The 15313-nt window shown below is 40.4% G+C and overlaps 1 protein-coding gene across 1 annotated transcript; it reads left to right on the top strand.

Annotated features, from left to right (window-relative positions):
• Positions 1 to 9541: 9541 nt before the first annotated feature.
• On the top strand, positions 9542 to 14798 carry LOC105626715 (serine proteinase stubble). The gene is made up of 8 exons (XM_012208014.1): positions 9542 to 9623; positions 11092 to 11972; positions 12408 to 12667; positions 12785 to 13154; positions 13462 to 13976; positions 14043 to 14340; positions 14424 to 14549; positions 14640 to 14798. Exons 1-8 carry the CDS (start codon positions 9542 to 9544, stop codon positions 14796 to 14798), a joined length of 2691 nt encoding a protein of 896 aa, XP_012063404.1.
• The last annotated feature ends 515 nt before the right edge of the window (positions 14799 to 15313 follow it).

Below are 15313 nucleotides of genomic sequence, written 5' to 3'. Positions count from 1 at the left end.
GGACCTTGGCATCACATCTCGCGATATCGGACGTTCCGCTATTTGTTTCTCCATTAGCCTACCATTATCATTTAAACCTCTTACGTTTTCACACACGTTCGCGGTCGATTTTCACCACGTAACTTTGAATATCCCGAGGACGATATCGCCGTGCGAGATATATATACACGCTGGAAGAAGGTCGAGTGACGGTGGCGATAATAGTTCGCGGTGGACGAAGACGCGGCGGTCGGCACGGCGGGAAGAAGAGACGGTGAAGAAGCGAGAAGGGAAAGAAAAACAGGAGTAGAGAGAAAGAATGAGAGGGAGAGACCGGTGATGGCTGCGATGATGACGGTCAGTGGTTGTGTATACCGGTTAAGCCGTTCAGTACAAGCCCGGCGTCCGTCACGGCTAAACCTCAACCATTCGGTTTCGACCCGCTATTCTATTCCAGTATCACGCGCGTGCGATCGAATCTCCTCTCTTTTACACGCTTATTATTCGTTAATTTGTTGTCAGGTTGTCACACACGCACGCGTTTCATTTTTCCCCAAATTTGAATTTTTAAATAGGCGTCTGACCTTCTCGTTACTTGAAGAACCAATAATGAAATTATTATTTACTTATTGACGTATTTAATGAGTGCGCAAAGTAATTTTAAGAAATCAGCTATGATGCAAAATAATGCACGTAAGCGGAATTAAACAGCGAACAATGGTTTCCTGATGAAGCGACGGCTGTTCACGTCGAGATATTGTAGGGTTCAGTGTTACCGCAGAATTTTTTTACAGTTGAATCGTGCGTTTCTAATCTAACACGATGCGGTCAAACGATCGATAACGACTATTCGTTGCAATGCAACTGATGACCGAGCGTCTCGAGGTCCATTAATCGATCCGTCCGGTTCTGACACAGGAATCGAATCTCATTCGAAACGTCGGACCATCGTTTAAATCCGCACAGCTTCATCCTCCACGACGCGAGAAATCTTTCAAGTGCTTGATCGGTTCTGTCAGGATGAAGAGCTGAGCTTTCGGTGAATCAGTCCCAGTCCTCGTGCAACGCTGAAGGAATTTATCCTGCACTTTGATCCACGTCGTGAATCACGGTGAATCACGATGGTGGTTTCCCTGTGCGATTATGCCGTCGGAAACTCGTGGTTGTCGTTGTGTGGGGTACGAGATGAGTCACGAGGATACGTTGATTCGAAGTGAGCGCGGATGAAGTGATTACCAGGACTCTGTGGACTTCCAAATCCAGCGGACCAACCCGGTCCGAGAGCGATCCAGGTATCGCTACGGTTTAAAAAAATTTATCTCGAATACGAATTGCAACTAACAGACATACACTTTTAGATTAGATCAAATTATTTATTTATTCTAACTTTAATTACTTATATATGCTGTGTACACTTATATAATTGTTTTCTATTAAACTGACAAGGTGAAAAAATTAATCTAATACTAATACTATGGCCGATATTCATACTTGATTCTTATATCTAAAATCATAAAATCATCTCAAAATCTTAAAATATTATTAACCAATCACAGAATCATACTAAGATATTGAACGTTACGTTAGAAGATAATCTTAAAACAAGAATTAACTATGAATATCGATCTATGTCTTGTAAATGATGGTGTTGCTACGTTAATAGTTGAGATCGTTACAATTATAATTAATCTTGACGATATCAGAGCTTTATTAATATCACGAACATTTACGAAAATTACATCTGTCGTTAATAGACATCGGATTAAATTAGGTAACGATTCATTAAATGCCGCATTTATTCATCGTAATATTAAATAATTTTCGACTAGGTTTCTCCAATCAAAGTTGATTGAAACTCGTGGTACTATCCCTCATCAATGTTCATGTCAAGTGTGCAAAGTCGTATTACAGGCAACCGCGATCGAGAGGCGTTAAAGCGTAAACGGCTGCTGTGATCTCTATGTGCAGTTGCTATGATCTATCTAGTGGTCGTTCAAATACCGTCACGATACTGAACGTGACTTCGGACGGGACGGTAGCCGCGATATTCTCGGCTACCTCAGAGACCACCGCGTGTTAGGTACATCGTCAGTGTCGATGGCGCACGATTTCCAGTTATCCATTACCGTTGTCACACTTCCGGAATACTTGTTCAGCGTCGCGTTCGTCATTCGACATCTGAGTTATGATCGTCGCGACGACAGCAAATTTCTCCTTTTAACATAAATAGAGCTTGTTTGCAAATACCTTCTGTATTGCTTACTGAAAGTCTTCTTATCATCATCGCTGAAGGCAGATCTGTCCAATTTAAGCTCCGGAGCCAAAACGCAAAGCCATCGACGCAAAAAATTCAATGTAAGATTTTGAGGACTGTAAAGTGTCGATTATTTACTCATCTGACAATAAGTGAATGCTTATCAACACTTTATAATCCCCGAAATCTTATTCACATTGAATTTTTTTGCGTCAATGGTTTTGCGTTTTGACTCCGGAGTTCAAATTGAACTGGCCTTCAATGAGCGATCGTCCAAGTGGACTTACACTTGGTTCACATTAGATCTGTTTTCTATAGCTGAAGTATATATTTTTGGAATTTAAAGTGAAATAGATGTACAGGGTGCGTCAAATCCGAATAATTTCTTTAAACAAAATGTTTTTAATGAAAAATTAAATATTACAAAAAATCCTTTTATCTGGCATTTGAGGAATCCCTGTAGAGCACAATTATTCGATATATCTTCCATTAGCTTGAATGACGGCCTCTATTCTCGATCTGAATTCTTATTCGCACGCTGTAATATAGCGCTATTCATGCCAACGAATGCTGCCTCCTTAATAGCGGTCCTTAATAACATCATATTGGGATGCCAAGACTTGTTTGTGATCCTTTCAATTATGCTCCATATGTAATAATCCAAGGGATTTAAATCTGGACTGTTGGGAGGCCAGAATGGAAGCCGAGGCGAACAACTCGATTTGTCCTGGCAACCTCAGAGAGCATCTGTCGTATCTTTAATGTGTACGATTTGTATCGAAGATCCTTCTCGACAATTCGACGCATTGTTAGCTTACACCAACAATCGATGCTAATTTTGGCAACGATTGCCCTGGGTCATCCGAAATCAAGGGCTTGAGCCCTTTCAACGATTGCGGAGGTCCTCGCGGTGCATTCTTTCGAGTGACTCTTCCTCGCTAGCATCCTGGAACCTTCGTTGGAATAAAGCCGTATATTTTGTCACAACGGCAAAATTTTTTTGTCATAAATAGTTGATCTTGGGTATCCAAAGAACCGAATTATTTCCGTTGCTGAGCGCGAAGGCCTTCGATGATCGCGGTTCTTCGATTATACTCCGCACTTGGTTTCAACATTGCGGTCGTTTTGAGAATATGACTATTTACTAAAAGCATCAGGCTTTCTTGGAGGTTAACAACAACTTCTGGTGGAGGCACAATATAGTGGAAAATTGAAATTTGTCTGGATTTTGGTAACGTATCCTGTATGTAGGTTTGATATTTAACAGAAATGAAAAAAAAATTCTAGTGCAATCTAATTCAAGAATAAAAAACAGATGTTTTAAATACATTCGGATACATTCCAAGTAAATCATTAAAAAAATTGGATCTGACTTCTCTCCAATCCAATCTCGTATCAAATATACTCTATACTGACTTCCGAGGCGGTCGGTATCGCTTCCATAAGATCCTTCTGATTCTGTTCTTTCGCGTAAAGTCGGTTCGAATCGTAGCCGGATCGAATCTGACCGGCATCGTCTTGTGAGGACTTGGACCGGTACCGGCAATACAAGCGTGGCTCGGCGCGACGGGACCGTTCGTCTCCTTCTCGTATATGCTTTTATCAAACTGGCGGCGCTCCCCATTCCACGTTCCTCGCTCGGCTTCCTCCGTGCAACGGGACGCCTAAACCTTAGATTATGAAAGCGTATCCTGTCGGCCCATCCATATCCCACGTGGCGCATCGCCGACAGGACATCTCATTCTTCCGCTATCTTGTATTAATGCCGTACAGCAATGTTGTACCCGCTCATCTATGTATACGTCATATACAACTCGTACGTTGTTTATAGACAAAACATTCGATTGATGATCGTTCGATGCTCGCAACAGATTTGCCAGCCACGCTGATCGCGTCTGTTGCCTTATCACGTACGCGCACGTATGTTTCTCATCTGTTCCGATTTGCTCCAATTCGCGCACCATCATTGCTCCTCGACACATCGATACTCCGATGCGTTACGATCACCATCACGATCACCAATGCGCATACAGAATCGATCGAAAACTGCTACGCCAAAGCGCGGATAATCGATGAAGATATGCAATTGTGCCCTAACGAAAAGCCCATCATTTCGAAACTTGTAAAACCTTCCCCATAGCAACACCGGAAACAAGGACCGAATATTTTTACATCGCGGAGCTGCAAACCATACCGCGCTTCTGTTATTTCCCCTAATCATTGTTCATTTCCTGAAGCGAGAACTGTTATGCCCGCTCATTAAACTTGCCATCGCCGCTCGAACGTACCGGGAAAGACGTAAATTAAATTACACGAGGATTAAAAAAGCACCGTGTGGAGAACTCAATTCACGTGGAAGGGCGTACGCGCCGTTGAGAAGTTGGCGAGATATTTTCCTGAATCAGTGCTAGCCGTTCGTTGCCGCGATTTTATTTTGTCGCGTTGATCATTCACCCGCGACGGTTAAAATAAAGTAACAGCAATACGTATATATCGCACCACTGGCACAGAAGACTGCCACGATATCAAGAGCGAGTAGACTTCGTTTCAAAATCATAAAATATTCTTATAAATTTGCTACAATGGAAAAAAAAGATTTTTTTCTACATAAAATTAATATCACACGATTATCTCTGATATATAATATTTTAATAAACTATTACTTTGTTATATAAGTTGCGCAAAATTTTAATTTAATTTGGATTGAAAAGATGAAATTGAAAGATTTTGAATTATCGTTTATTTATATTTTCCTCAAGTTGATAAATATATAAACATTTATACAAATGCAAGCTATAGACAAAATATTTTTATTAATTTTATATGTTGCATTTTTAATATTATATTACAAGAAAATTTCTGCAATTATCGCGCTTTTGATTAACGCAAGTCGATGCTGTTGATGAATTAATTGCAGCGAAGCGATACAAGGAACGCAATCGTGTTACAAAATCGATCTCTTTAATTCTCTAGTCTTCTTCCAGCATATGAAGTTTCCTTCAGACATTTATTTTTAACGCAAGACATGCGGCCAAACGGAACGTGAATAGGTCGCGTGAACTTGTTACGAACGTGAGAATCTTGAGATGCATTTGCTGTCGGATGAGAACGATTAAGCAGAAATGAGAGAAGACAAGTAACTATGATGACCGCTAGTCGTTACGGAATATTTCTTTGGTAGGTGACGTGCGTTGGGAATGCGATCGCCGCGGAATGCTTTTCTCGAGGAACACATATATGCGAAATAATCCTAATAAACAATGAAAATGTTCTTGTCTTTTACCATAGAGATTTATATCGTTTTTACTGTATTTTGACCTCGTTCGTCATATATACTATTATTACCATTACATTACAATTTATCGAGTTGCTCTGGTAATCTATCGATTATTATTTAACAAGTAACTTGCATTTATTGATCAATACACTTGTTGTACTTGTAATATGATTACGGTAGTTGCATTGTGCTCTTATCATTACTAATTGCTATAAAGCAAGAAACACATAAAAGTCAATAAAAGATCAAAATGACTTTATTTTGATTCTCAATGTTAATAAACAGTTAAATGTAACTCTAAAAAAATCATTATTTTAACTTTTATGACGTTTGACGTTTGACAAAATCGTTTTGACTTTTTCTTAACTTCTTGATGGAAATTTTCTCAGAATTTTTGATATAATTTTTCAGAATTTCTGTATAATTTTATAACTTTCTCACATTTTTTATACCAATTGGAACATTTCTTAAAAAATCTATATCTTTTCGCAAAATTTTTCATATATGTTAATTATGAAATATCGTAAGATTTTTAAGATTTTTAAAAATATGTAATAAGTATAATTTCTGATAAAATGTTATAAAATCTAAAAAATTTTAAAATACTTTTTAAAAATTATGGGATTAGAAATTTCAGAATATTTCAGAATTTATTTATATGAAAAATTCTGAGAGAAGATGTAAACTTCCCGAATATTTCTGAGTATTTCTGAAAAATGTTCCAAATTATATAAAAATTATGAGAAAAATTTTCATCAGGTTAGGTTAGTATATTCCTTGGAATTTATTCATTGCCAATATCAATTTGCTATGATTGTAAAGTGCCTTTTATAACAATATAAAAGCGCAATATATAAAAAAATCCAATCGAGATCATCTATTTCGCGGAATTAACGTATATAAAAGAAGCATGAAGAATTACGTTAGACTTATAGGATATACAGTATCTCTTTCAAATAGTCATGTACACATCTCACGCGTGATGTGGCACGTGCCTGGGAATTGGGAAGTCAACACAGGAGAGATCCTGGAACATTACGAAATTTAGTCACGACCGTAAATGCTAATGGACCCGCTCTTGACTGATTCCTTTTTAAATCCGACGTTAGTAAATATATGACTTGACCGTATATAAAAATCGAGCGATCGCGTGTGTTGGAGCTGCTCGTCTCACGTTTCCAAATATTTTTAATTAAACAATGCGCAGATACGACTGTATAAATCACGCATGGTTTATTCATCTCGTACTCATATTCGTTTCGCTAACAACGGTAGATTATGACGGCAGATTGAGAAACTCATTTATGAGAAGCATTAATTTTATGGTTGTATATGCACTTCTTACAACATTATTCGAGCGTAACTATCCAGGTGCAAAAATGCCTAGCGAACCAGATATTCGATCATTATGAATATTAATTCGCGTTTCCTTCTGAAGCCCGTTTAACACGCGAGCTCTCAGGCAAACGTTTATTGCTAATGGATAAATCCGCTATCGACAGAGTAGCTCTTCTACACAACTCGCAGACGGTCATGAGAAGATCGATAAACACGATTTGAAATCCGCGATCACTGGGTCATCCGGCGCTTCTTCTTGCCCGTCCTTGCTACATGTTCTGCCTGAAGTGGCAGCGACCGCAGCTACCGGTGTAGTGAGAGAAGTCGCGGCCAGCGACAGTTCTATATTCTGCTTCTTGACCTTGTCCCAGAGCGGCCTCCGGCGCAAACACTGTCTCAAGCATGTAGAAGTAGACTTTGCACAACCCGATTTTACAACAGCCGTTTACATAGAAAAGCTGGATATTAATTCTAACTCTGCGTGTACATAGTTCTTCTATTTAAATATAACTACTTAAACGAAAAAGAAAATGAATAACTTTATGTTAAACAAACGTCAACGTTTGACTTTCTGATTGAAATTTTAACGTAAATAATTATCATTTGTAAATAATATAACGATGTTATAAAATTGTGAACACTATCTATAAAATCTGAAGTAAGTAAAGAAAGTATACCGTAATAATATTTATTAATAACCAAACAATTTGACGTACTTTAGTTCGTTAAGTACTTAAATATTTGTTGAGTCTATTTCTTGATAAGAAAAACAAATTTTTACATTTTATAATTTATGTACACACCGAGCGATTGGTTCTTATACTGAATCTATAAATAAGAACTAATCTCTCGGTGAGTAGGCTGTATTCTAAAATCTATCGAAAAAATATATCGAAAAAAGAGTGCAATCTTTCTATGATCGACTGTATTATGTAAAAACTTGGAGTACAAATGTAAATTCTGTAGTAAGAAAAGAAATATCCATTTGTCGGGACGTATCCAACTTGTGCATCTATTTTCTCTAGATATCGAGAAAGTTACCCAAGATGCACATCCGGGATTTTTATATTCATAAAAGTTATGCAAGATGCGATGCGATATTCCGATAGAGTCGCATTTATTAATTTCAGACGCAATTCCTATTCGTCATGTTCCGATTTCAAGGAAGTTACAAAGAATTGAATTTTATACAAGGAGGGGAATATATTCGTTTGAAAAAAAGATGCAGAAACAACAAAGATAGTATATGATATAGAATAATTATACATACGGGAATAAGCATCTTAAGTTTTCTTTTACACGGATTCGTTGAATACATTTTTTCTAAAAAATGCGAGGAATATTCGAAACGCGTAGCATCGGTGAAGATAATTTCAATAATGATGACGAGACAGTTCCAAGACGATGGTATCCTCGATCGAGCATTCGAAAGCGAGCGAAATGCTGCGTCGATGACCTGGAATGCTGGGCCAGAATTCGGTGACAAGTCGGTCCAGGGTATCTTTTTTGTTCCTGTCAATGTGTTTTAGTGTGCGTTCGATGCACCTGTCGCATCGTCAAGATGCTATCTCGAATTGTTGCAAAACGATCGACTAGAAATCATGAATTCTTCGTACAATCCTTGAAAATGCCCCGATAGTTTATAGAATGCATGTGCCGCAATGTATTTGCCGATCCACAGGATCTATACAATTTGTAGCATTAAATCATAAAATTTAAATTAAACGACTTAGCCAAAGCTTTATATAACTACAAAACCATTTGATGCACACAGGCGAAAAAATGATATTGCTTCATAGATTAAAATTGAAAGATATGAGATAAAAATAATCCAAAGCTATAATCTATTTTAAATTCTTCTATTCATATCTATGTTGAATCTGAATTTTAAGGTAGAACTTACTAAATATAGAAAAACTTTTATTCCTGCTCTAAATCAATTTAAATATAAATTAGATTAAAAATTAGCAAACTACTAATTTTGGATTAAATATTTATTAATTGGACATGTAAAATCTATTTTATCCTATCATTTTTAACTTCTTTTTTTCATTTCATCACGTGGCAAAAAGCATATCATCGAAAGCAAATACACATTGCGGAAATTTGATATAAGCACGCAGTTAGTATTCCCGAGTATTCCATGAATTCCTCTTTTAAGTAGTTATAGTACCATATATGAATTATAGCCATTTAGAGGATATGTAACAAATTATGATACTTAGTTGCGTGATCTTGGCGATACGTCCGTAACGATTTAGTTATTTAGTTTTAGTTTCACTGACAATGAGAGAGAGAGAGAAAAAGCGTGGTTGTGAGATTAGATACGTCTCTGAAAGGGTTAATATGAGAAGCGTGCAACGGGAAAGTGAACTAGAAAGGAGCGCAGACATGGCAGACAATAGACAATGGACGCGACGAAAGAGTGAACGTAGATGCTCGCATGCTGCTGACAAGCACTTAATATATAAAATTACAAAATTTATATCGCCTGTCTGCTGCAATCGACGTAGTAGACGCGGCTGTTGACAGCACCGGCGTGGCGCGGCTCGCGTGACTCCTCGAGATTTACACGTCCTCGGGGAGAAGCGCTGCTCTAAATTGACATGTACCAATGATGATAAGTAGCCACCGGACGATAGGTCGAATCGGCCACCGAATAACGAATTTTGTTTTTGTTTTCAGGGATCAGGATGCGGTGGATCGGTTATGTGGCCACGATTCTCTGGTGGTCGGGCATCGCCAGGTCTCTCAGTACGCTGAATCGAGGTCACAGTCAGTAATATTCCTTTTGGTCATTTAAACGCGCCGCGCCGCGCCGTTTCGGTATCTCTGCGAATATACTATACTCCCTGTAGTACGTCTTTTTCAGTGCCGCTGCCGCGAACACCCACCCCGTCGTCCCCGTCTCGTACTTTCGAGCAGCCAAATGCACCTGCCATTTCTCCTCTTTTCTTACTTCTCCCTGTCTTCATTTCGCATCTGTCCTCCCTTTGAGACATCCTTCTCCCGCCCGAAGATTCTCCATAAAGGTATAACGCTTAATTGGAAGGAGAACTCGGTCAAGGTGCAGTCGGTCGTGCATGAGCGTGAGAAAAGAAAAGCGAAAGAAGGTGCTACTTTCTTTTTGTTTCGATAAATCCCCGACCGAAGGGAGAAGCTTCTTTATCTATTATTTTTTTCCCTGCTCTCAGATAATTGATCTGCGCAATCAGCTATGAGCTTTGCCAACAAAGAACGCGGTGTCTTGACGTTCGTGTTGAAAGGAAATACTTGGCTCGAATCAACTCGGACATATTTTATACGCGACAATTTCGCAAATAGAATAATCGACATTAACTTATGACTTGCACAATTTGTAATTTTTGTAACGAGATCCACATCTGGCCAGCGAATGTCGAACGACATTAACGATCAATTCTCGAATAGTGGTTCGAATCCATTCAAAGGCAACTCGTGCAATAAAATCTTCTTTCCTAATGTGGACTCTTCCCCTTTATAACGTAATGCAGTCGACGATACAGGCTGACACGATCGTGTTTCTAGCGGTGAAAGCGACTGCGTGAAGCTTCTACATCGCATCGCCGCGGTCGTAATTTACGTTACCCGAGTCTTACCATGACTCGGTTAATGACTCGGCCCAGGTCTACGTACTCCTTCCAGTTATTAAGTTTCATTTTTTTTTACACGATCTCTCACGCGTGCTTCGACAAGTGGTACACTTTCACCGAACTTGACGGTGAGGTAGACCTCATGTATAACATATGTGAGACAGTCTAATTGTCGAGCATGATATGACCTATCGTACTATACCGTGCGACATGATGTCACGCAACGTCATCCTTTAGTATGCCCGTCAAGTTTAATACATGTAATCTTGTTACTCGGGGCAGATTTCGCCCGATTTTTCGGAGGGCGTACATAGAAACACCGGTCTCTCACGAAATTATAAGTTGTTAAATTCCACCAAGACAGTATGATCGACGTTAGCGTGCTTTCATCGCGCATTAACGTTACAGCGCTGTCCGACTTCGGACTCTGACGTGAGAAATGTATAATGTAATGGAGACGTGAGATTAAAGTCAGTTACGTTTAACGGAGAACGTACGTAGGAAATAAATGAGATATTCGTCTTTTGTCGGCTCGCGTTTCTTAATACCGACGTATAATCCAAGGTTTTAAGACTCGAGCGCCGAAAGATGGGAACGTCTGAAATAGTCGATCTGTTTTCCATTTTGTGCAGGTTACAAAATCACTCCGAAACCTTGTAAAGTGCCCGGTTCGGAGAGCAAGGAAGGCACGTGCATGTTTGTGTGGGAGTGTATCAAGTCCGAGGGAACGCACGTGGGTGTGTGCGTGGATACCTTCATGTTCGGCAGTTGCTGCGTTCACAACACGACAGTAAACACGATAGGCACGTTTTATCATCCTCATAACCATTATCAGCAGCACCAGCAGCAACACGACGGTACGACGAGTACGCTCAGGCCAGGGTTACTTCTGGCGGAGCCAACCGGGAACGAAACCATCAGATTGACGTCGACTTCCCTCTTGGGATTCTCCTCGACAGCGTCAACCACCGCGAAATCGAATCTCCATCACTTCTCGGGATCTCACGGCTCCGAAAGCTCGACCAAACCGATGAAACCATATTCGCACGGTGTCGGAAGGCCTTTGCAGAAAAGGCCGCACGCCAAACCAACATCCGAACACGAAATCGATGTACTGCAGACCCCCGCAGTGTCCTCCGTGTCTACGGACACGTGGGCGGAAGGAAGACCGCAAGGAACGAAGAGACCAGGTCATCATCCGGGTCATTCTCATCATCACAAGACGAGGCCAGACGATGGAACGCCGAGTGACAATCCATCGTCCGTTCTAAGCCAGCCTGGTTTCAAGGACAAGCTGGAGACACACAACACTTTAATAGTGCGCTTGCCGGGGAAGGAACACGCCGATGATGAAGTCGTTGATTCAAGTGACCTGAACAAACAGGGCAAACCGGGTAAACCGGGCAATCAAAGGCCCTTTGAGTCGAGACCGGACGATGGGAAGACTGAAGATGTTGATCTCAGCGTCCAGGAAACGATAAATCGACCGAATGTCAATTCCGTCATTGAAAGCGTAAGGAAGAAAATTTATTATTATATCGTGATGACTCTATGATTATAACTCGTGATTCAGCGAGATAACTTTAAAAGGATTTCTTGTATAACATTCTTCTCTTGTCGTCGAGAGTTCACTTTCTTTAGATCAGTCAGGCACCTATTTTTGAGAGTTTATTTAAATTATAAAAGATACTTTGTCCATTTTGACTATTATAATAAAATTATATTAAGAGATAAAAAAAAAACTAAAACTGTCTTATCTAGTATTTCTGTAAAAATTGTATATTGCATTTATTAAATTAAACAAATTAATATTTATGTGATGAAAATTTAATAAAAATATTCCTTTGACTGGATACAGTTGGAAATATAATATTTATATCGCAGCTAGCAAAGCTATTTTAGGTGCGATATAAGCAGCGAGTTTAATGGAATATTGATTTTCCGCCAGGAACCGGGGAAAGAGACGCATCCGGGCTTGAATTTCGTGCACACTGAACGGCCGCACTGGGCAACCAAGCCAGCACAGTCAAAACCATCGTCGACAGATTTCTCAAAGCCGTATTTTTCAATTAAAACGACCACTTATCGACCAATAAGCAGTCAACCAGATCATAGGCCGAATTTTATCTCGAGGCCCAACTGGATACTATCCACGAAAACGTCGACGACAACGACTGTCAGACCGACGTACAGACAGCCTTCCACCAGGTATGCAACTAGTTTTTAAGTCGTCTGGTTTTTAAATCAATTAGTATGGTTAGTATATCAGTCGAATTTACGCCCATTGCATATCGAGCCCAACTTAAAATTTATCTTTCATTCTAGCGCAGCCGGATCCGTGCCACAAACCTCTCACTGGCAAGTGACTACAGAACCGGCATTCGTCACAAAACAGAAACCGTCATCGTTGTCCTCATCCTTGCCAACATCATTCTCCTCGCTTTCATCGTCGTCGTCATCGTCTTCATCAGCGTCTTCGTCAGCATCTTCGTCATCCAAACCGATAATCGCAATTACTGTGCCGGAAACCATACGAATTCCGTCTTTAGGTACGAGTTCTCATTTCTGGTCGAATAGCTGGACACCACCTAGGCCGTCCTTGAAACCTCACTGGACTGATAGTCCCAGCCTTCTTCAGAACGGCCCGGAAAACTTTCCTCCGCGACCGAGTCTAAAGCCAATCGAGTCGCAACAGGTACGAAGTCGTTTTCTTTTCTTCATAGGAATTAATTATGCTGCCATAATTAATTCTTTCCTCTCGTTCTCATGTTTAAATCATAAAGTCGAAAGCGTGTAGGACTGTATAAAATTTGTAAAAATTATTATTAAACAAAAGATTTCTCCCGGAAAATGTTAATATTTATTTATCCTTTCACACATCATCTGATATTTATTTATTAAAATTGATAAATACATTATTAAAATTTTAGAAAAACAATGAGATCTTGTCTATAACATTGTTAACATTAACACTTGACTTCCTGATGTTTTTCATTTTATAGAGCACCGAATATCAGAAGCCCTTGGGTTCGGCACATTACATAACAACATCCCACTTGGAGACTTCAACTAGGCCGCGGCCCACGAAGAAAACCACAATGCAAAGCACAACACCGTCCACATTGACGTCCTCCACCAGCGGTACCAGTCCGACGAGCACGACGGTAACGATGACGACCACGAGCAGCACGACCAGCGCAAGCAGCACGAGTACCACGAGCGTCACTACGACGCAAGGATTATCGACCACCGAGATGACGGCAAGTGAGAAGGCAACGGGTTCGGTGATGACTGTCGCGGCCGCTAACGAGAGCAAGAACATGCAATGTGGGGTGCCACCGTTATTTCCGCGGCCAGAAACGAGGATTGTCGGTGGCAAGGACGCGTCGTTCGGTCGATGGCCATGGCAGGTATCCGTACGTAGGACCTCCTTCTTTGGTTTCTCAAGTACTCACCGTTGCGGCGGGGCGGTACTCAATGAGAATTGGATCGCCACCGCAGGCCATTGCGTCGACGAGTGAGTATGCTACATTATTTCCATCCTTCAATTACGACGTGCACCGTTAAATTTTGTCCGTTTCAGTTTGCTGACGTCGCAAATCCGGATACGAGTCGGCGAGTACGACTTCTCGTCGGTACAAGAGCGACTGCCCTACGTGGAACGTGGAGTCGCCAAGAAAGTCGTGCATCCCAAGTATAACTTCTTCACGTACGAGTACGACCTCGCGCTAGTGCGCCTCGAAAGTTCCTTGACATTTGCCGCGCACATCTCGCCTATCTGCCTACCAGCCACGGATGACCTCCTGATCGGAGAGAACGCGACAGTCACCGGCTGGGGAAGATTAAGCGAGGGTGGAACGCTACCTTCTGTATTGCAGGAAGTAATTATTGTTTTGCTAATTAAACCCTTTGGATTTATATATGTCTTTAGGTTCCACCAACTTTTATTATTCTCTCTTTCAAGGTCTCCGTGCCGATAGTGAGCAATGATAGGTGCAAGTCAATGTTCTTGAGGGCCGGTAGACACGAGTTCATACCGGACATTTTTCTTTGCGCCGGTTACGAGACTGGCGGGCAAGATTCGTGTCAGGTACGTGCATAAGAATACTTAAATCGAACCACTAGCTGTTCATGTATCCAAATTTCCACTGAGAGACTTTTACGTTCTTGCATCTCACAGGGCGACTCCGGAGGACCTCTCCAGGTTCGCGGAAAGGATGGCAGGTACTTCCTCGCGGGTATCATATCTTGGGGCATCGGTTGCGCGGAGGCTAACTTACCGGGTGTCTGCACGCGAATATCCAAGTTCGTACCATGGATTTTGAAAAACGTCATCTGATGTACTCGATGATGAACGTGGAGAGACATAAGGTGACTTTCGAATTCAGACGAAATTTATCGCGTAAATAAATAATTCGCAGTGTCGTCTCGTGCGATATTAAAAGACATTATCCTAGAATTTTCACGCGATTGAAAATACGACTACTATATCGTTTGCATTTATTTATTTGCATTTACACTGCCACTCACGGAGTAAAGATCCTGGTTACTATATATATGAAAAATATATACCCGACACTAAAAGATGTGAAATAAGATCATCGTCGGGAGTTATCGAATATACATATATATTAGTGACGTATGTGAAATCTCGTGCATTGTAGCAGCACACTGAACTGTATTTATATAAAAGTACGTAAGGAAATAATATATTTGCTAGATTAAGGCTAAATAAACAAGGGAAGTCTCAATTGTGTAATAAAAAGATCAAAGGAATAGTCCGATTTCGAAGATACATCGTTATCATTCTTGCCACTTCGATTCGAATATGAAATACAACACACATACACACAC

Source organism: Atta cephalotes (assembly GCF_000143395.1).
Source record: "Atta cephalotes unplaced genomic scaffold scaffold00006, whole genome shotgun sequence".
NCBI classification, from domain to species: domain Eukaryota; kingdom Metazoa; phylum Arthropoda; class Insecta; order Hymenoptera; family Formicidae; genus Atta; species Atta cephalotes.
Note: the sequence above shows the minus strand (reverse complement) of the source record. Positions and strands in the feature narration are given on the sequence as shown.

What these genes read in the sequence shown, in the direction of transcription:
- LOC105626715 (XM_012208014.1), top strand. Translation starts at nt 9,542, where the DNA reads ATGCGGTGGATCGGTTATGTGGCCACGATTCTCTGGTGGTCGGGCATC. An exon ending in TCAATTCCGTCATTGAAAGC is followed by an intron (nt 11,973 to 12,407) that starts GTAAGGAAGAAA and finishes ATTTTCCGCCAG; the next exon opens with GAACCGGGGAAAGAGACGCA. An exon ending in AGCCAATCGAGTCGCAACAG is followed by an intron (nt 13,155 to 13,461) that starts GTACGAAGTCGT and finishes TTCATTTTATAG; the next exon opens with AGCACCGAATATCAGAAGCC.